The sequence below is a fragment of the Myiozetetes cayanensis genome, unplaced genomic scaffold (genome assembly GCF_022539395.1).
Source record: "Myiozetetes cayanensis isolate MyiCay16 unplaced genomic scaffold, myiCay2020 scf2-11, whole genome shotgun sequence".
Classification (NCBI taxonomy): domain Eukaryota; kingdom Metazoa; phylum Chordata; class Aves; order Passeriformes; family Tyrannidae; genus Myiozetetes; species Myiozetetes cayanensis.
In genome coordinates, this window is record NW_026087411.1 from 82,493,497 (window position 1) to 82,515,748 (window position 22,252).

Genomic DNA, 22,252 nt, shown 5'->3' on the forward strand with positions numbered 1-22,252 from the left:
GGCAGAGGATGGATGTATTGAAATGGAATAAACACTGCAGCAGTTAAGAAAGTGTGTATATATTCAAATCTCATTAAAACTAAATATGCAGTTCTTGGAATCACAGACCTAAATTACAATTGGTCTTGTATTGAACGGACTGAACACTAAATTAAAAATTGCTTCTAAATTTTGTGGCATGTGTTGTAGAAAATGTTAGCATTTATGATGGTGTATAATATATGCATTCTCGTGTAATTTTTTTAACAACGCTTCTGACATTTTTTCTCAGCTGGGTGAGTGCTTTGCAGTAGTGAAACCATTTTAAGTCATAGTAAATTACTTTGCTAACCTTTTGAGCAAGCTTTAATGAATTTTATTCTATTATCAGTCAGATTGCCTGCATAGTAAAGGGAAAGAAATTCTTGAATTACATTTCGGTCACTGGAAAAACATTTCAGAAACTAAGGAGGAGGAGCTCAGCAGCATGTAAAATATTCCCTGTACAGAAGTGTCATAGTGCTCAGTTATTTCAAGTTAGCATATAGTGTTTAATGAAAGTAGATTTGAATCTTAAAGTTATAGCATGTAAATGTCTTGCCTTGTGTGTGAAATTAGGAAATAAATTCATATGTAAAGAATATGTAGATAGATTTGCAAATTGTTATTTTTCTAAAATGCTGTATTAACTTTTGGTTAAAAAACAATCTTCAGAAAGAATTTAATAATTTTTTTAAACTGAGCTATGACTCATGTTTTCCTGTTGATGCTGTAAGTGTTCCAATGGATTTCTGTACTCAAGATCAAGCCAGAGATACGTAAAAATTGCTTTTCTTGGGAGGGTAAGGTGCCCTGTATTGATGAAATTATTTTATGTTCTTACCTAGGTGATCGTTTCAGGTCAGTGATAGATGATGCCTGGTGGTTTGGAACAATTGAAAGCCAGGAACCTCTTCAACCTGATTATCCTGATAGCCTATTTCAGTGCTACAATGTCTGGTTAGCAAATTTATCTTCAATCTTTTATTTTAATTAGTTACTTCATTTGAAGTACTGACTGAGTAGCTTACTTTCATTAAATGCAGTCATGCATCTCTACCAGTTTATTATAATATTCTGTGGTGTATAGATAAGTTGTGTTACAAACATTAAGTAATTTCATTGTTGAAGCAATATTAGTAGATAACTTAAGTGTGGTTATTTTTAAGCTGGGACAATGGTGATACTGAGAAGATGAGCCCTTGGGACATGGAGCTGATACCAAGTAATGGTATGGTACCTTAATGTAATTGTTAAAGTTAATGTAAATGTTAAAGTTAACTGTGTGTACAATTAGGGGGGATTGGAGATAAACCAATGCCCAGTGTCAGCTTGAGGAAGCTGCCTTCTCTAAGATATGTCAGTGTGCCTGCAGACATTCAGTGCATTGCAGATGCAACGTGTGCCTGTGAGATACTTCAGTAATAGTAAGATTTGCTTCCTGTCCAGCCCAGCACATGTGGCAGATACACATGCTGCAGAGTGGGCAGCATAGCATGGGCACTGTTCACAGACTTTTCTCACGTAGGGTTTTGTTGTTGTTGTTTTTTTGGAGGTTTTTTTGAAAAGACCTTATAGAACTGATTAAAAAGCAAAGTAGAATCTGCATTTTTTCCTTGTGTTTTCCATGTAACATTTGATAACATTGTCTCTCATAAGTAATCATAAATAATTATTTTAAGTTGTAAATGTGTTCATTTCAACTTTTCATTTTGGTTCAACCATTCTTTTAGTGGGTACCTCTTTTGTCATAAGTAAAATATAGGTGTTAGAGTAATAACATGACTAAAATAAATAATTAAAATAGGTAGTAGGGCCCTGTTTACTTTCTAGTAGAGACTAATTCATGTTGTCTTAAGGAAGGAGAAAAGATTTTCAGATAAAGGATAGATACTGATTAAGATAACTAGGCCTGCACCTGATTTTTTGCTGTATCCACAAATATTGCCAGTTGTTACACCTTCTTTAAAAATAGAAAAAAATTGTTAAAGAGGAACACTTTACATAATACTTTGGAAATCTTCTGTTACTTTATAAATTATCAAAGGTGGTAGATCCTCAAGGGTACTAGGGTGATAACACTGTTAATTTGCATGCTTTGGAGCTCTGGTATGAGCATTTTAACTCACAAAACTCTGACAAGGTGGAACCATTACCTGGAGAATTTTTTAGCATCAGTGTCAAAGTTATCTTAAACTTCATCTGAAAATCATCTGCCATTCCTTACCAAAATAACTTATTACCAAGAATATTGGGGTTTAACACAAAATAACTCCAAAACCACAGACAAGTTTTAATTGTGTTAAAGGAGGGTCTTAGTTGGTTCTAAAATAAATCTTACATTTAGCTGTTCAGAAGAGGATAAATCTTATTTGAAGGAGGCCTTGTACACCAAACTGTGTTGTAGGGATTTAAATTTATCACACAGTAATATACAGAAAGGATACTGGATGCATCCAAAATGTCTTTGAACAAATCAAGAGCTATGCATTTCATTTGTTTTAGTTAGTAAAAATTATTATATGGTATCTGATTTACAGGTGTATGTATTACACAAGGTACAAATATCTGTTTTATTTAGTTTTCATATTACATTCCAGCTGTATTTCCAGAAGAACTGGGAACTAGTGTTCCTTTAACAGATGATGAACGTAGAACACTGCTCTACAAACCTCTGGATGGAGAGTGGGGTTCCAGGACCCGAGATGAGGAGTGCGACAGAATTATTGCAGGGATAAACCAACTTATGACTCTAGGTAAATTCTGAATAATATGGGAAGCGTTTTTTGGTTCATATTTTTGCTCATGTGCACTTCTGAAATTCCCAAATGAATGTGATAAAATACACCTTTAGCCTCCTGATTAACTGGAACAAAACTTTCTCATTTCCTTAGTTATGCAAAATGTTGAGGAAAACATAACTGATAACCTTGGGAAAAACCACTTGCTATTTGATTGTAGAGCAATTGCTGTTTACAGGCAGTTTCTGAAAAGGTAATTGTTAAAATATTTAACACATCACTGAAACGTTTACCTAATCAAAGATGGGTGTCTCAGTGGAGATTCATCAGTGAAATACAGGCTGAATCATAAGTCTTTTGTATGTCTTTGTGGGTGAACAAATGGTGTTTAAGTCAGCAGTCTTAGCTAACAGTGGTCATAAATTAAACATACAAGTAGTCACAGATACTTTTTTTTAACTGATTTTTTTTTAAATACTTGATGCAAGTCAGAAAGCTCAATTCTTGAAATAATTCGAATTACCTGCATATCCCACATGGCTTCTTTGATGACAATACTGCATAGGAATCTTCCCTTTACTTCCAAAAGAAAGGAATTATCTGTACATTGTAGTAAAAAATTTAGAGATTTACATTCAAAGAAATTGTGAGGAAACGAAATTTGAGTTATTTTCACTGTGCCTTCTAAGAGTAATGGTTTTACGTTTTGCATTATGGTGTATGACATACAGCTTAGTTTGGGATCCAGCTGTAGTATGTCTGGTGCATATTGGTACAGACCAGCAGTTTCTAGAACATTCAAAAAAGTAAACAGCTTCTAGTAGAAGAGCAGTCAGTTTAGCAACAATGTATTTTCTGTTTTTAAAGACTTTTGAAAGAGACTTTAAAGGTGGTTTTATGGGTTTGTATTGCAGTATTTTTCCTTGAGGTATAAAATGTTAAGAATGATGTGTCTAAGCGCTCATGATGGTTCTAAGCACAGGAGGGGAAAAAACAACTTTAGATGCACAGACTTAAATTGCTCTGCAGTCCTCTAGCATTATGGTGGATTGATTTTTGGGCTTCCTTGCTGTTAGGTAGGGACAGGATATTGTCTTTCTGTTTTATTTTGAGCGTGGATTTTACCCATCTCTTATGGAATTTGAAATAGCTCTGTAACTTTTATGGTAAGAATTTAACATGCTGCTTTGATTAAAGATGTGAGAGTGGCAATATAAAATCAAATTAAATGAGCCTGTGTTGTAAATAACGATACTGAATTGCATGCCTTCCTATGTGTATAATTTGTATATTCAAACCTACTTTTCAAATTTGTATATTATACAAGAGCTTGCCCTGTCTCTGAGGAGGGTGTGGTGCACAACAGAATGGGCAGTCACTGCAGTGACTGTACTTACAGCACACACCTCGGCAAACACTCTTTTAAGTAGAATATCAGAAATCAGTTAGAATAACTAGTTACTGTTATTTTTGGGAAACTGCTACATGTTTCAAACATGAGGAAATAGCATATGTTGCAGGGGGGTGAATCTTGAAACTACTATCAGACTTCTGTGGTATGTAACTGGGGTTTTGGTGTGGGTTGTTTTTTTTTTTTTCATTTCATCTAGATATTGCTTCTGCATTTGTGGCACCTGTGGATCTTCAAGCTTACCCAATGTATTGCACTGTTGTGGCATATCCCACAGACCTCAGTACCATTAAGCAAAGACTGGAAAGCAGATTTTACAGGTTAGATTCAAGTCTCAGTTCCTTCTGTGATATACTGCCGGCTGTATTTTTGGTAGCTCTTTGTCTTGTAACACCAAACTCTAGGAGATGGGTGCAGGTGTGCGCTTTTAATTTCTTCCATCTTCTGTCCTTGATTTACATTTCCATTTTCTAAAACTCTAAAAAGAATTGAACGTCTTTTCTCCAAAATGTATTTTAAAATTACACAGCATTCAAATTCCTCCTTAATCCAAAAGTCGCATTCTATGTAAGATTCAAATTGCAGGGTTAGTAAAATGACTTTTAGTCTGAAGGATTAAGTTTCCACTTTATAATTTAAAAAAAAGGAGAAACCTTAAAAATATCTCAGGTGGGTTTTTTGTCCTAATGTGCTTTTAAAAAAATAGGAATCTTGCATTATCACTTAAGCAGCTACACTAAATCTGACTTCTTAAATTACTGCTGTTGAATTACTGGAATTGGTGCACAGCAACGAAAATAAGTCTAGTCTTTGTGACACTGTTTTGATGTTTTCCTAAACTGTGATCACATTTGCTGTTGGGGTTTTTGTTTATTGTTGCAATTTGTTTGTTTGTTTTTATTTGGGTTGGTTTTTCAGTAAATATTATCTATGTAGAAGTATAGTACTTTAAATTACTTCTGTTTCTTTGAGGTTTTGGGCTATTTCTGGTTTGAAAATTAGTGTTCTTCTAATACTTCTTTTGAATAAACATTTTGTTTTGGCACAAATTTCAAAGTCCATCTGTAATGCTTTATATATGCTAAATGAAGATAGAATTCTAAACCAAATTTACTTTTTCATTTTCAAAAACGCACCCCCATTTTTTATCATTATAATGAACATTGAACATTGAACTTAGATTGTTCCATGTTTATTGTGTGATATGAGGAATCCAGCTTTTGCTTCTCTAATGCACTGCTTTGCCATCAGGTGGAAAGGACTTTTTGCTGGATTTTGGTTTTGTTGTCAAAAGAGTAAGAAGTTATTTTTTGTAATCAACACACCATTGATAAATTGGATTATATTAGTTTGTAGTATTGCCATGGCCTGCTTAAATTATAAGCAGTCACCCTGTGTTGTGCTTTCATGTTAATTTTTTTTGTTTTACTTTGTGTGGGCTTTTCAGATCCCTTGTGGTTTTGGTAGCTTTTCATGAGGCTTACCTTAAAATTCATTTTTCCCTCCTGAACTAGGAGTCTTAGCATGCCTGTGAGTTTCTAAAAGATGCAAAACAAAACAGAAAAAAAAAATCTTTCCTAGTGACTGCTGGCGTTGTACAGAACTAAATGCTGGACCCAAAATCATTAATAAATTGCATCTAAATGCTTATGCTATGCTAAACATGTTAAATGACCCCCCACCTAACTCTACAAAACCCTTGTGCAGCTTTTCTTTTCATTATGGGCTCTTTTAGTATGAAAATACAAGATTGTATGTATTTGTAACTTTTATGCTGTCAGAGTTTTTATCTTTTTCTTTTTTTTTAGATTTGGATCATTTTTTTCAGTTATTTTATGCATCATTTTTCATAATGTGGCTATTCTGTAGTTAGATCATTAAATAACAGTGGTATAAGGAAATCTGATTGTTGTCTATCCATCAGAAAAATGTATACTTTAAAAACACTTTTATTACTATTTCGTTAATCCTTAGCTGTGAGTTCAGAGGTGGTACAGGATGGGTTATGTGTACCTTAAAGGAATAATAAAAGGTGAAGTGTCACAGCTGAATTTTCCTGAGAGGTGTCAGCTGTATGTTCTCAAAGCCATTTGTACAGATTGCACAGAATTACAGCATGAGAACTGGAAGCCTGAGGAAGTTGCCTTCTGCTGGTCACACAGGGCAGCATATGGCAATGTGCACGTTTTCTGATGTCATGGAAAACAGTGGTGGATGGGAAGAAGGATGTAATGTTTTTTCCCCCTGTTCATATACATTGCTAGAAATTAAGTCTTTATTTTTTTCCTTTTTCCCCGACTGTTTATGTCCAGGCGCCTTTCTTCATTAATGTGGGAAGTCCGGTACATTGAACATAACACTCGCACATTTAATGAACCTGGAAGTCCTATTGTCAAATCTGCCAAATTTGTCACGGATCTTCTGCTACACTTCATAAAGTGAGTTGCTTAGTAGGTTGGTTGTTATTCCTATCTCTTACCCCAAGGTATTTAGCCTTTTCAGATATGTATCTTAAAGTAAGATGGTTCTGCAGCTTGAGTAAACCTGTCGTCTGCTCTTGGGGCAGAAAAGAATAAAGCTTAACTTGACACAGAATTCGTAAGTTTGCAAAAGGAGAGGAAGTTCTGTAATACACTGATTGGCATAAATGGGCATAGCATTTTATTTCAAGAGACTTTCTCCTACATGATAAAAATGGAGTACTTCATAGAGTTACAGATATACTCATTGGTAAGTTATGAGTTCTAATTTTACATATTTATGGGAATTTAATTCCAAAGTCTAGGTTACAATTGATAATGTGGTCGAAGATGGTGTTTAATATGTATGCAAGGTAAAAATTGGAGGCTCTGTAGTTGACAGAAATAGTAGTTGGTCTTTCAAATGTTCTTTTTTATTATTGTCTATAGAAAAACTTAATGAGAAATGTTTAAGATTTTTCAGTCAGTTGACACATCTACAGGCCTAAAGTTTGTAAGAAGAACTTACTGTGTCCACTGCCTTGATTTGCTTGTACACAGTGAGCACTGTTATTCCCACCTTTATAGAAACAGCAAGATATTTTGTTAGTTTAACAAAAAGTCATGACATTTTCAGTGATTTACTTTCTCAATGTTAAATTGAATCATGTTCTTTTCTATTTCATGTGTTCTTAAAAAACATAAGAACTGTGTTACATATTTGGAAATCTAGGACTGTGACTCCATACATAAATTTTTGATATCTTCAGTGCCTGTATTTCTGATATTGTCTGGAGAATGAAAAAGACTTAAATATTTCAGATGTTGAAAAGTTTTGGTGACATGTACACCATTAGGAAAAGATATGTATCTAAAGGGCTTGTCTATTTCTAATTTTGTTCTTTAACATCTGATAGGTCTACATGATTTTTTTTTCTGGTTAATTAAGCAGCTCAGGGTTTTTCCAAGTGTATGTTTTTAATTGGCTTAGCTAAATTAATGCAACACAGATATTTTTATTTAATAATGGCCTATAGCTTGAGTCTATTTATATACTAATTTAAGTGAACTAGCAATTGATATAAAGCCCAGACTTCTTTTTATTGTTATGGTTCTAACTGTGAGGTAGAAGGCCTAGACCATGGAAAGCAAAGCCCATAGTTCTAATAAGAGTGATGCATCTGAGAATCTAAGGCTTAGTTTCTTAAGTTACCCAAGTCTCTTAAAAAGCTGAAAAGGGGGAGGAGAGGGTGTTGATGTTGCTTGATCTTTTTTTCACCTTCCCTCCCAGCTGTTACAGGTGATTGCAGTAGCCTGTATTATGGTGTTAAGAGTTACTGAGTGTTTAGTTACAAGTGTCACAAACCACTTTTTTCCCAGTGGTTTGGATTCTACATAGTAGAACGTCTTGGGGCTTTCCTTTTTATAGGAGCTTTTCATGTTCAACAGGACTTGAAAATTAGTGTGTGTTTTGCTGAATTAATTATGCAGGTTTATGCAATAACAGTGTTAGTCCTTATCAATGTCCTAGTCAAATGAACATTGCATTTCAAGTGTCTTATGTTGTGGGTGCTAATGTATTAAATTGCACTTTTGTACAATAAATTCACTGTAATGCTTCTTAAAAAACTAGATGGTCCCCAAAGCCCTTTATGTGGCATAATATTAGATTTTTCTAATGCTGATAAATTTATGCTAAAGGGTTATGATTTTTAATCTTAAAACATTGACACTGTTAAGTGGTCTATATTTGACAGAGTGCAGATAATATTTTACAGCTTTTGAGCAGATAATTAGCTTGACTTATTACTGCAGGCATCTTAGTATTCATATAGCAGTAAACACATTCTTATTTGGGAATGGCTGCATATGTATTTTCCATATCCTAGGCAAATTACAGTTGATTCCTTAGGTGAAGATGGAAGATAAATATCACTTGTATTTCTTTCTACACAGAGACCAGAGTTGCTATGACATAATTCCATTATACAATGCAATGAAGAAGAAAGTGTTGTCTGACTCTGATGAGGTAAGTGGTTGTGTCGTAGACATTGGCATCGATACACTGGAGAAATGGGACCGTTGTCTCTGTCCTGTGGAAGACCAAAGTACTGGTTTCAGTCACTGTAAGGGAGTGGGGTGTACTTGTCTGTCAATAAAATGTTTCTTTTTGTCAGCTGGGAAACTGGGTGAAAATCCAGCCTCCTCTTCTCCTTTAGTGCAGAGAGCTTTAATGGATTGCTGGAGACTTAAGATGCTGCTTAGATTTCTGAGAGGTTCTCAAAACTGACAGTCACATGAAATGTTTCTCAAAGGGACATTAGTAGGACTATAAAGACTCAAATTATAAATGAAGTATAAAAAAACTCACCTACTCATATATATTTTTTAACCTTTTTGCGCAACTCATTATCTTGCTCAAAGGAAGAAGAGAAAGATACAAATGTGCCAGGCACTTCCACTAGAAAAAGAAAGGTAAATATTCTTAAGATTTTTTTAATTTATATTTTGTAGTCCTATAAATGACTATAAAATGCATTTGTAAACCACAGAATGTAAAGCTGAAAATGTTTTCATTATTGTGTAATATCAGCTTTTTGAAAGTTTTGAACTTAGTGATGTGTTGTTCTACTGAACTGTTCAATGTAAAAGCATTTCTGTCTGTGCTGCTGCATGTTGTGAATTCATTTATATCCTGTGGGAAACCTTTTCCATTAGGTTTTGTAAAAGCACCTAGTTTATTTAATATACACAAGGCAATATTGTCATTTCAGGATCATCAGCCAAAGCGGCGGCTACGTAATAGAGCTCAGTCATATGACATTCAGTCATGGAAGAAGCAATGCCAGGAGCTGCTGAATCTCATTTTTCAGTGTGAAGACTCTGAACCGTTTCGACAACCAGTGGATCTTCTTGAATATCCAGTGAGTATTTTAGAGCAAGAAGGCTGGCTATAAACCAGTTCTTAGGTGGTAGGTTGTCTTTTTCCAGCTTTGACCATATTTCTATCTCTTTCAATTGGCTTTTCAGGCAGCTGCAGTAGCAGATTTTTTTTCAGTGCTTTGCTGTCACTTGATAATAATTTATATCATCTTTTTAAAGTAATTTCAAAATAAATTATACTTCTCTGCTCTCTCAGATACTTAACTTGCAAAATATTTTATATTCAGGGATGCCTATGTTGTTAAGTAAATTACAGCTTTTTAAGTAAATTACAGCTTTTGCAATTAAGATGTCTTTCCTTTTCTGAGTGAAAAATAGTCATGTATGAAATGCATATGTTTGGTTGTTGAAGTATAACATAACTTTATATGACAACTTTAAGTAACAAAGCAAAGGTTTTACTTACTTTCTAGCATAAGTTTTTCTTTAAAATATCAGTATAAGGTGGTTGTCTTTGGGGAAATTGTTTTCTCAGTTAGAGAAAATAAATGTTTCTCTGTTGCAAGTCACTGGTAGGTCTGTCTTGATGCTTCTGCAGCTATTATTTTTGAAGTACCCTAAACTTTATGCCATGACCAACTACAAGTGGCCTGCTGTGTTTGAGATCCTCAAATGAGCTGATGTAGAGCACTATACTAGGCTTAGCCATGAAACACACTGCTCCCTGGTGTCACAAACATGTTTAACAGTCATAGGCACTCCTGCAGGTTCTATTTGCCCTGATGGATTAAGTTAACTTTTTGGATAATTTTGGTATGTAAGGTTTTTGTTCTATGGATATTGCTCTGTTTTTTCCATAGCCTAGAAAAATGATCCCATCATTGGCTTGGTCTGGGTCCTATTTAAGCCTGTGGAGTTTTCAGTATTTTAATATTACTTTCCTTAATTGTCAGGTCTCCATTTGGGAAACTACTCAGGTTTCAAAAGGGATGTGATAAGCCTCTGATCAGATTCAAGTATTCAAATTTCATATTTTAAAGCTAATATGTAAGAACTTTATTAGTATTAGTCCCAAGTTTGAGCTTTTAAGACACCCAGAAAGCCTGTAGTCACACTTTCCATTTCACTCTTACCTTCATGTCGTTGTGTTAGTAATGCAGTCCTTACACATGAAATTCTGAGTTCTTCATTTCAGTATATCTGTTTATAAAATGAATTAAATCATTTATCGGTCAACTTCTAATGTTGGTCCTGTTGATTATGTCTGTGAGGAGTTCTGTTGCGTATGAGTGTAAAGGGGCAAAACATCTCTAGCAGTCTTCCACACCTATTTAAATAGGACATTTGCATTAAACAGGTTTATCAAATGCATCTTAAAGAAAATTTTATGTTAGGGCTTGGAAAAGAATTGTAATAAATTGCTTTGCTATTTTTTAACAGGATTATAGGGATATTATTGACACTCCTATGGATTTTGCTACTGTTAGAGAAACACTGGAAGCTGGCAACTATGAGTCACCGATGGAGTTATGTAAAGATGTGAGACTTATTTTCAGCAATTCCAAGGCCTATACACCAAGTAAAAGATCAAGGGTAAGACATTATTATTTTCTGGTTTTGGTGTTTATGGGTAAAATAATGGAATTTAACTGTCATTTTGGGGAAGAAACTTGATTTTCAAAACAAACACACACAGAGCCCCTCTACCTTGGAGATTGCCCCAAACTGAAATATCCAGGTATAGACAGTAGGGGATGTTGAAATTCAGTGTTCACCACTATGCAGTGCAATTGTAATGAAGCCCTTAGATTTCTGGGAAACAGGACTGTCTTTACATAGTGTCAGCCTACAAAGCTATTCTTGGATGCCCTGCTTGTAGTAGGTGCAGTGTCTGTGAGCAGTTAATTTATAAATGCATACTTACACGTGTTCAAGGCTTTTGTGGGGCTTTTCTTCTACTAATATGTGTTAGGTGTTCAGACTAGAATTGTTAACAGCTTTTATGTTTGGCTGTTCTAAATAGAAAATTAATTATTAGCACTTCAGTGTTTTAAAACTTGGGGACAAATTTCTTAGCAGGTGACTAGCAAGATGGACTGATCAGAGATTACTCTCTCTTCAGTCAGTAGCAGACAAACCCAGTCACTATTGAGGCTGCCTAAAAATCAGTCTTTTGGTTGCATTAAATGGGATGGATCTGGGGCAAGGCTGGATTCTTTTGTGGTTTTTCTTTCTCTCCTTGACCTCATCACACCTGTTGTCTTAGCTCTGTGTGATGTCACAGATCCTTCTGACATTTTCATACTTTTCGTGTTTCTTCCAAACAGACTGGTAGAGTAATAAAGTGCCACATCATTTTTTATTTTACTTAGAACTAGAAGCGGAAGGGTCTGATGTTAAGAGTTTTAATATTCCTGAACCTATGTGCTTTCAGCGCATGCAACACATAGTTTTTGAATGGTGATGTTTTTAGTCTGATTTGTCATGCTCATGCTAATAATATCACTTACTTTACATCACTTATGCTTACTTGAACAGTAAACCTAAATTCATAAGTTTTTTTTTTCTTGGCGCATTAGACACATTTCTTTGCATGCTATCTCCAGTAACACAGGCAGAATCTGTCAAACTTATTGTTGAGTCTGGTGCTCAGATAGATTGGTGTGTCATTAGGTAGGCAACCGTTCAATATTCTCATACTGTGTTTCACGTTCTAAGAAGGTGCTGTGTCTCAAAGTACCTAGGCAGGTCACTTTGGTGGTTTTTTTTGTTTGTTTGTTTCCAGAATTAATAGCAACTGTGCTCAAATAATTAGTTGTGATCTAAACTGAGTTTGGGAGTCACTGTAAATCATTCAAGGCTAGAGATGGGGAAAGAAAATGTGCACCTACATAATTCCAGTACATTTATTTGTACCTGTTGAAATCAACTTACTAGTAGAATCAATTCATCCATAAAAGGAATAGATTGATGTTCCAATATAGGATACAAGGTTGCAACTCAATGCAGCAGAAAATAAGATTTCTTGACCCTAGGTATGATACACCTAAATTACATTAAGGATCTCTTTATAATTTCTGTTGAAACTAGAAGGGGGTACATTCTGGGAAGGTAGTTGAAAAAGTGAGTTTTCTAATTTTTTATTTCATGTGTCATCTTCAGTTGTAATATACTTTTTAAAACCATGAAAATAGTTAAAGCAAACCTACACATGGGTTAATGCATCTTTGTTGAGACAGACTGTAAATTTCCCTAAAACATTGCCATATTAATCACTTTTCTAGCTATTGTTCAATGATAAATAAGTGAAAAGATGCTTTGGATAAGTATAAAATTTGCTTACTGGCTTTTCTTTTTCAGATCTACAGCATGAGTTTGCGCCTTTCTGCTTTCTTTGAAGAACACATAAGTTCGATTTTATCGGATTATAAATCTGCCCTACGCTTTCATAAAAGAAATACAATAAAGAAACGAAGGAAAAAAAGAAGTAGAAGCAGCTCGGTTTCCAGTAGTGTTGCATCCAGGTACATTAATTCTTTTACAGCATTCATGAAATGTTGTGCAAGTTTGGCATACCCAAACAGTAGAACCTAGTGTGGTTTTTTCTTAATCCTTCCTTTACTATTCCCTGTATTGCAGAATGATAGCTTTGGCATGCAAGTCGCTATGACGTGAAAGAGTTTTAAACTTTACCTAGAGCTATCCTAGTGTAAGTGCTTGAAATTCAAATACCTGCTAAATGTACAGTAAAGCAGCATCGTGAGGATAGCAGTGGCATCATTCTCTGTCATATAACTACAGTATTTATTGTAAAGATTCACTTTTTGGAAGCTCACAACTTACATGAATTTCCACAGTAAATGTCATGTTTTTAACATACTTCATACAGAGGTGATTGTTTTGCTCCCATGATCTCAGACACTAGCATTTAATTTTATTTATTCCTGTAAAATGAAAAAGTGGTCATCCGGGATTCAGATTGCTCCTCCTTTTGCAGCCCTGAAAGGAAGAGAAGATTAATAAAACCTCAGCTGAAGGCAGAAACTTCCACCACTTCGTCATCTTCTGCACCTGCACGGTCAACAGCACTAAGACATGCTCCGCCTCAGATGAATGGAAAAGCGGCTGAAGCCTCTTCCCTTGTGCGGACTAGAAGCAATAGGGGGATAACAGATGTGGCTGTTACAGAGCAACCATCTACTTCTTCAGGAGCAAAGCCTTTAACTATAAAGCCTTTAATTACAAAGCCTAATACTACTGCAGGGTCAGGGAAGTCAGGCAAGTTGGATTTTTTTTTTTTAATTAAGCAGGGAATGTTTTTAAAGATAAGGCTGGCTTTTTTGGAACTCTGTTATACTTCTTTCAATTAAGACTGGTTCTGTTTTCAAGCTGATGGGCCTTTGAGGCTCTTCATAGGAAAACTGAACAAGTTAGGCTATGTTGTTTTATCTAGGAAACTTTCTTCCTTCTGGATCACTGATTCAAATTGTTTGTTTGTAGTAGAACATGAGTTCCATTTTAGTCCAACAAGATTGAACGTGGGATAAACTGCTTGACTTGCATAAATTTTTTTTCTTTTTATCCTTCTAGTACTGGAGAATTCAGCCAAACATTCCAAGAACCAGAATATCGTATCAAACCCTACCCCATCTGATTACAGTCATAACACTAGGAATAACTCCACAAGAGAAAATCCCGAGAAAGAGAAGCAGATCAAGCGCAAAGTAAAATCTTCCACTGTTAATCAAGCAGGTACCAAATTTCTCTGGAACTTCTCCCTGCCCCACCCCAGTTATTGATGGAATGGCTGTAGTGTTGTACTTCAGTTGTGGTAATTTGGAGGTGGGGAAATGAGGATGCATTATGATTTAGCAGAATGGAGGAATCTAATGGGACAACTCAGACACAGTTTCCTTCTTGATGAATTAGCATGGTTTTGACTACTCTTAAAACCATTTCCATGGTGTGATCACTGTTGTCTAGCTGATTTTGATATGTTAACAGCATCTGTACCTTCATTTAAAATATTAAAAAGGTCATGTTAGGAGTTCTTAAATTCCAAAGCAGACTTCTGCAGAGTCATACTTTAACCCCTGTGTGTTTAATCTCATAACACTTATGTGGGTTATATTTGGTGCAGTAATGCTGAGTATGGTGACATGCTGCACAGCCATGAGCATAAAGGTCAGGGCATCACAGCTCCAAATTAGTTCTTTCGGGTTTTGCCACAGTAAAATAGAAATATGCAGTATTTACTGTTTCTGTTTAGTATATTTGAATGGACCGCTCAGACCTACTTTCATGAAATCTCCCAAGTGAGCTTGCTTGGTCTTTTGATGTCTGAACCTTAAAACTCAAAAATTCTGTGGAGACTGAAGTTAGATCGTCTAGTCAAAAAGCTTTCCTGTTTATGAAGGAGCTTTGAACTGTTATGGAGGTGCTTGAAGCAGTTAGATCCATGAAGCATCTTTTCTCTGAAGGTGGGAGACACAGTAGTCTTAGTCTGCAAATTGGACCCCACCTAACTAATCTGCTTACTCCTTGTAGTCCTTCTCCCCCCAAGGATTATCTGTTCTTTTTTACTCTTCCATGCTTCCGAAAACGTAGCTTGTGGTCTGATAAGTTAAAATTATCTGTCTATTCCTTCTAAGCTTTCTCACAAAGGCCCCAGCTGTTACCATGTTGCGTGGCTAAGTACGCACCTGTTACAGGACTGGGTGTTTGGTGGGGTCAGAGGTCTCTGAATGTTGTTGACATGGACATGCCCCTCCTGCACACCCACTCATGTGATAGAGGCGGCCTCTGTGTTCAGTGCATGAGGGAGCACGTTTGAACACAGCAGGAGCTGTGCACGGGTGTTCCATCAAAGCACTGGAGGAACTAACATGCTGGCTATGAGCCTGTGCTTGGCCATGTTTTAGGCAAGGGCTGTGGTATCAGAACATCTTCCTAAGATGTTCTGTGACATGCCCTGCTAAGGTGAGTACCCCTCACCTAAGGAAACTCACACCCTATAAAATGTCCAAGCAAGTACATCTGCTGTCTGTCTGTTGATGTAAGAAATCTGTGCAAATTGCATATAAAATATGCTACCTCAGGCTGAAAGGAACTGTTTCATTTCTCCAGAGATGACCTGCTGTGAAACATTCCTGATCCTTACAGTAACGCTCCTTGAGCAACGTTTTACTATTGTGGATACAAAATAGGAGTTTTGTCCACTGGTGGTGTATCAGCCAAGAAAAACCCTTTAGCTGTTCCCCTATCTCTCTTTTTTTTTCCCCTGGGTTTTTTGTTTGTTGTTTCCCTCTGCCATCCAGCTACTGTGTTCTGAATTCAACTAAAAATTAGTTCTCATTGCATATGAGAATGAAACTCTTTGAGCTCTACTTTGGGTTTCTCAGATTTTGACAGATTGGCAATCACTGTGAATCCATTCAGATATTTTAGTAGGGGTTTTATTAAGGCAGTGTGAAAATGACTGTAAATGCAAATCTGTTATGTGACATGTACTTGCATTTCTTTACAGCGGATTGCAAAAATAATGCTTTGGCATCAGGAAGCATTCAGGTGAATGGACACGGAGGACAGCCTTTGAAACCTCCAGTTAAAAGAGGTCCTGGACGGAAACCGAAGGTGGAGACTAATAACAGTAGCTGCGAGGTGGTGGTGCACAAGAAAAGAGGCAGGAAACCAAAAAAGCTACAAATTATTGAACAGCAAAAGGTTGCAGAGCAGAATACAATCCAGACCGCAAGGGATATACCAGAAGAAGCCTCTGTTTCTACTGCATGCAACTCTGTTTCTGAAAATAATGTGAAGGAAGACTTGTTACAAAAAAAAGGCCGTGGGGGTAGAAAGCCAAAAAGGAAGATAAAGACCCGCCAGCCAGGCTCGGACCTCTTAGTTCCTGCGAATGTGAAAATGCAAACAAGAAGCAGGAGGAAAAAGACACATGAGCCTATGGAGGAGGGGTCTGAAGAGCTTAAAGATTCTGAACCTCACATGAGAACTAGAAACCAGGGTAGGAGGACAGCCTTTTACAATGAAGATGACTCTGAGGAAGAGCAAAGGCAGCTATTGTTTGAAGACACCTCCTTAACTTTCGGAACGTCAAGCAGAGGCAGAGTCCGAAAGCTGACTGAAAAAGCAAAAGCTAATTTGATTGGTTGGTAATTTTTACCAAGAGTTTTACTTCAGAATGCTATGAAGCAGGTACAGTTAAGGAACAGCAGAACAGACTTCTTCCCTGCTGCTATTATGGGTTAGAAGAGTATGTTCTGATGTGGGGAGAAAGATCTAGCAAAAAGATAAACTGAAAGAACATTCTTGGAAAGAAATATATATTTTAAACTTTTGCTATTTATTGCCCTCCAAATAGGTTATACATTTCAACAGTCATTTTGTTCACAGTTGAGAATAATTGAAACAATTTCTGACTGACGTACAGAGTTAATAACTACTCTACTGGAGTAGTACATAATAACTCTACACAATTGAAAAAGGGTGATGGTACTTCTTCTAATTGCCACAAACTGAAAACAGAAGTCTATTTTTGACCAAGCAAGGTACGCTTTGATTGTAAAGTCAAGTCGCCTAGGAAGGTAGACTTTGGCAAAAAGTGGCAGTAAATTCACTTACATTTCTATTAAATACAAAATACCAAACTTTGCTAATCTGAAAATGTTTAATTTCAGTTGTGATGGAACGTTCAGCTGCAAAAGAAGCCTAGCACAGGCCATTGGTTTATCCAAGTTCTGCCAAACATAGCAAAAATGTAATCACAAGTATATATATATCCACATTGGAAAAAGTTTGACTAATGTCTAATTTTTCAGACCTTGATTCTTGTATCAGTCACTAAATCTCTGTTTATTGTGCCAAAGACTGAGAATCAGTGCAGTGGAAAGCCTTTTTTTCTTTTTGAGTGTCAGTACAGCATACCATTTGCAGTGATAAAAACTGTGTCTTGTTTTAAATAGTAAATTGTTAACATTGTTCTGAAATGTATCCTTTTTGGTACTTCTGGTAGAAAATAATGCACTGGTGGGGTCCTTTGACAGAGATGTTTTAGTCTAAATGTATAATTGGTTAAAGGATTCAAGGAAATTACAGGACAAGTATGGAATTATGATGTTTACTTTCTGATCCAGATTGATTGTTGTTTCTACAACTTAAGACATGCTTAAGAGGCTGAAATGACCTACGAAGAAGAGTGTATGTGTATATATTAATATATACATAAACACATACGTCTAAAATATTACCCAGGTATAAATTTTTTTCAGGATTTTTTAGATAGCACTAGAATTGAAAATTTTAAAATGTCATACTTTATAGTTTAATTTTAAGGGGAAGATTGGTTATTTTCAATTATTAGGGTTAAAAGGCCAAATCACTTTTTATGCAATCATGTTTTATACAGTGGTCTCATTGCACATTGTGTTTTTCTGCACTTTTTATGGTATATCACGCTGACATAAGTCAATATACACCCTAAAGAAAAATTCCATTTAATGATTGTGCCTTGTATTCTATTATTTCTTGCATCCTTACTAAAATTAAGTTGTCTATTGTAAATGATAACTATATGACTTAGGGGAATGTATTGTTATATGTACTGCTCTGGAAAAGAAAAGCAGTTATTTATTTGTTTATGGTACATTTAGTTATTTTATACCTTTACAAACAAACCTTAATACCATTTTCTATCACTTAAAGTATTGTCCAGTTCCAAGTTAAAAATACATAAGTAGTCATATTTACTGAGATCTGGTATGGTACAAAAATGTAACCAAAATTTTCTGGTTATACTTGTTTGTTTGGTTGGTTTTTTTTACACGAACATCATCTGCAATGTCTAGAAGGGAGGGCATGCAGAATTAAGACCTTAAATTTGCACAGATTCTGTATTTGTATTTGAAGCCTGATTCTTCACTCTTTATTTTCTTACCAAAAAAAAAGAGTTTCTAAGTTTGAACAAAGAATATTGGTATTTGTCACCAAGAGAAATAGAAATATGCTACTGTGGATAGCAAATTAGTATCCACCATACCTAGTTTAAGGTAGTTCATTTTACTACAAAGAATGGCTAAGATATTTTCCAGATCCTCTTTGAATTGTTATGGATTTGAACTTAGGGAACAGGGATTAGTTTGTATTTCATTTTTTAGCATATTTTTCTTTTTCTAACAAGTATTTCTTTATCATTCAATTAAAATGGAGTTGCTAAACATGTGGTAAGATAACAAGCTACAGTTGTACAATTGCAATACAATTTCACAATTCAAAACTGATTGATTCTACTTGTTAATTTTGGCAAATCTCATTGATGAAGGCAATCATTTGAAAATGTGTAATTTCCTGATGTTATCTGCATTGTAATATATAAAATAGATTATATCTAAAATTCATCTTCTGTATTTACTCTGTTTGTAATGATGTTTTATATGGCATGTCTGTGTATATAGTTATATATCGAAAATACCTTGTAAGTAAGTTTTGGAGACTGAGATAATATTCGTTCCCTTAACAGTAGATAGAAGATTATACATCTTAATTTTACGAGGATAGAAAGCCTTACCTGCAGAACACGGGTACTGCTTCCCACCCAGTAATATCGGTGACTTTAGCCAGTAAGTTTTTAATTTGTATTAGACACATTAATGTTTTTCCTTTTAAAGTAAAGTGTGGATAATTTGGGTCAAATTTTTTTATAGAAGCAACACTAGAAAGTTTATTAGAAATTAATACCAGATTTATTTAAAAGTTATATTTTTATAATTTAATTTCACTAGGTTGCAAACTTTATTTATGAGACTTTAGTTACCATCAGACTGTATTTTGGTTGGGGAAAAATTTATTATTTGAGGTGTTGTGAGATACTGTATCAACACAGAAAAAGAGCTTTTGATTACAGAGTCTTAAGTTTTTAAATGTGAGCAATAAACTTATTGGTCAGTGTTGAAATAATTTAAGAACTATAATTATATGCATGTTTTATAATGCCATCTCAAGTACCTAACAACTGGTTCAGAAAATGAAGTATCAAAATCTCATGTGCTTGTTTCACATTTGCATTGTAAATAACATACAGCTTCATAGTCGCATACACAAAATGATCCGGCAGCAATTAACTCAGTTTTATTCATTAAATTTGTTTATATTTGACATGGATATGAGGATACTGTTCTGGTATTTCTATGCTATACTGGGAGACGTTAAAATTGATATGTACTGCTGAGTGGTATCATAACAGTGTGTTCTCTAACTACCAGCGAGGAAATAACTTCTGCTTCTGTCATAACAGTGGGCTCTAAATGTTTAACAGGAATCATTGTACCTGTGCCTACATACCTAACAACTCTTCATCCACTTTGTTTCTGTTGTTAGTGTGTTCTCTGGGAACTGAGCTGAAATTTTAGCACTGTAGTGCTCATTATTATTGTCAATATTGAACTAGAGCTCTTCGTCACTCGGCAATGACCAGTGGTACAACTTCACAGAGAAATGTCTTCCTCCAGTGATTAGACTGCTGTGATAAAGATTTACAGATGTTTATTTGTACAGTGTCTGGTTTGTACCTGTGATTGGTTTGTTGATAGACTTGTAAGATTGAGTTGGTTGAGTTAAATATTACTATGGCTTAATATTTGTGAAACTATTAATTGATAAAGGACCCTGATGCAGCACGTAGGATATATTAATATCTCTTAAAAAATAAAATGTAGTGTAGAGACAGCTTATTCACTGTACTGCCGTACAAATATTTTTAAGCACCAGTTCTGTGCCAGAGGCTTTTGTCTTACCAAAGAAAGAGTACATGCAACACAAAAAATACTCTGTCCATTCAGTAACTTCAAGCTTGTTACGATTTTTACACCACATTGTTAAATATTTTGCTCACATTTGTTGGATTGAGGACTATAAGTAAATGCTTTAGCGTGTAATTTGAATTTAGGCAGATGTTAAATGGTTGACTGGTTCTATAAAAGCAATAGGCTTAACTGGATGGGACTGTTTCACCCTGTACTTAGATGGTAGATAAGAGGTTAGAGATTTTTCATCTCACTTTCATCAACATTCACATTTAATTTGTAGCATGTGAATCTTACTGAGGTAGTTTTAGCATTGCTGGTCAATCAAGATGCAGCCATACCACAGTCGTGTCCTGAGTCCTTAAACCTTATTCTGAAGTAGTATATTTTGTCCACACTAGTTTTTCAAAGGTTTTACTTTTTGCCTTTTTTTAACAGTGTGTTTAAAAATAATTTAACTCTGCCACTGTGCTGTGACACAGAAGGTCGAGGGTCTTAAAACCTCACCTAGAAACAGCAAAAGCTCATTTTCTGTTTACTACCTAAATGAAGACAGATTAACTGTGTAAAATTAGTATATATTTACTTTTATCCCTGAAGCTCATGTAACACACCGGTTTCCAAGGGGACCTAGATATTCAACTGATAAAAGGGCTGTTACTTTTCTGCTGTAAATTATTGTATATACGTTTGTTCGTGTGCAGAGGAGAGCGTATTACATTTCATGAAATTGGCCAAGGCTTAACAATGTGTTTCCAATAACAAGTCTGGCATTGACAGCTTACGTAGCTTCCTGTTTTTGAATCATGAGTACAGCTTGTTCACTTTCTCCTGTCTGGGGAAAATAGCAGGTAGCTTTTAAATCAGAGTTAACCTCTAGGTGTTCTTGTGTTTCTGCTAATTTTAATGCAGGAATTCACCATGTCATTTTTACAGTGTGTTGGATGAGAAAACATGCCAGGAAGCTAGATTAAAAGACAAATTGCAGAAAAAAGGCGATTAGCTGCTTCCCTCTTCCCCCCCTGCCCCCTTTTCCCAAGGTTATAACAGCCTCAAGGCACTCTAGAAGAGAAACCTTATATGCTGCAATAAAATAAGGGTGAATAAATTTAGCTTTTAGGAGGTACATAGTCAGACAAGTAGTCATTTGGATCCTTTTTAATGCAGATAAATACATCAGGAAATTCACTTCAAATAATTCAAACAATACATTTTAGGGAGGGAAAGTAGTACTATACTATGAATTCCTACACTGAAAAAACAAAGAATGAAGTCACACAAATTAGGGGTAGAAAGAAATAGAAGTACCTGTCATGTACTGTGTGATGTACATGTACTATCTTGTGCTTACAACTGCACGTGGTGTTTGCTAATGCATTGAGACCATACAGAAGTTACATTTTTGGACCATACTAAAACTGCAGAAGTGTGGTGGACAACTGGATGATGATCGTGCGTGAACTAAATTCTGTCATAATGTTTCAATATGTATAGAACGGAGCTCAACTTCAAGTAAATTACCTAGAAAGGTTAATTTTAAAACTGACACATTTTCAGAGAAAAAATTATGCTTATTTTGTACAGAATTATGTAAAACAAAAATCTGTTGTATGTAATGAGTAACAGTTTTGAAAACTATAATTCTTTAGCTTTATCGAGGCTTTTTTCCTTCCAGAAATCTAGATTATCATGTTATAACCTGAAGTATCTCACCAGGATAACAGTGCCCTTTCTTTTTGTACATATGGATTGGAAATTTCTTTACTGTTATGTGGACACTTTCTATGTTAGTTTTGATGCATAATACTTTGAATCCTTTTATACAAACTAGAATGTATGTGTAAGAATTACTGTCACTGCAATGTAGTAACTACAAACTTATTTTTAAATAAATAGAAAACATGTTTTTCTAAGCTGTCCAACAGT

The 22,252-nt window shown here is 35.2% G+C and overlaps 1 protein-coding gene and 1 long non-coding RNA gene across 4 annotated transcripts in view; one reads left to right on the forward strand and one right to left on the reverse strand.

Annotated features, from left to right (window-relative positions):
• The window catches only part of PHIP (pleckstrin homology domain interacting protein), a 114,842-nt gene extending 92,603 nt beyond the window's left edge, over positions 1–22,239 (forward strand). For all 3 annotated transcript variants that reach the window (XM_050314254.1, XM_050314255.1, XM_050314256.1), the window contains exons 28-40: positions 867–978; positions 1,188–1,249; positions 2,619–2,774; positions 4,370–4,490; positions 6,483–6,608; positions 8,586–8,658; positions 9,054–9,104; positions 9,404–9,553; positions 10,953–11,105; positions 12,873–13,036; positions 13,510–13,790; positions 14,103–14,264; positions 16,039–22,239. In XM_050314254.1, coding sequence (XP_050170211.1) covers positions 867–978; positions 1,188–1,249; positions 2,619–2,774; positions 4,370–4,490; positions 6,483–6,608; positions 8,586–8,658; positions 9,054–9,104; positions 9,404–9,553; positions 10,953–11,105; positions 12,873–13,036; positions 13,510–13,790; positions 14,103–14,264; positions 16,039–16,685 — 2,258 coding nt within the window. In that variant the 3' untranslated portion in view covers positions 16,686–22,239. The remainder of the gene's footprint in view (positions 1–866; positions 979–1,187; positions 1,250–2,618; positions 2,775–4,369; positions 4,491–6,482; positions 6,609–8,585; positions 8,659–9,053; positions 9,105–9,403; positions 9,554–10,952; positions 11,106–12,872; positions 13,037–13,509; positions 13,791–14,102; positions 14,265–16,038) is intronic.
• LOC126639473 (uncharacterized) lies at positions 8,104–10,953 on the reverse strand. The gene is made up of 3 exons (XR_007628805.1): positions 10,646–10,953; positions 9,001–9,090; positions 8,104–8,722 (listed from the first exon to the last, which is right to left on the reverse strand). It is a non-coding gene; the product is annotated as an uncharacterized LOC126639473 (long non-coding RNA).
• Positions 22,240–22,252: the final 13 nt, after the last annotated feature.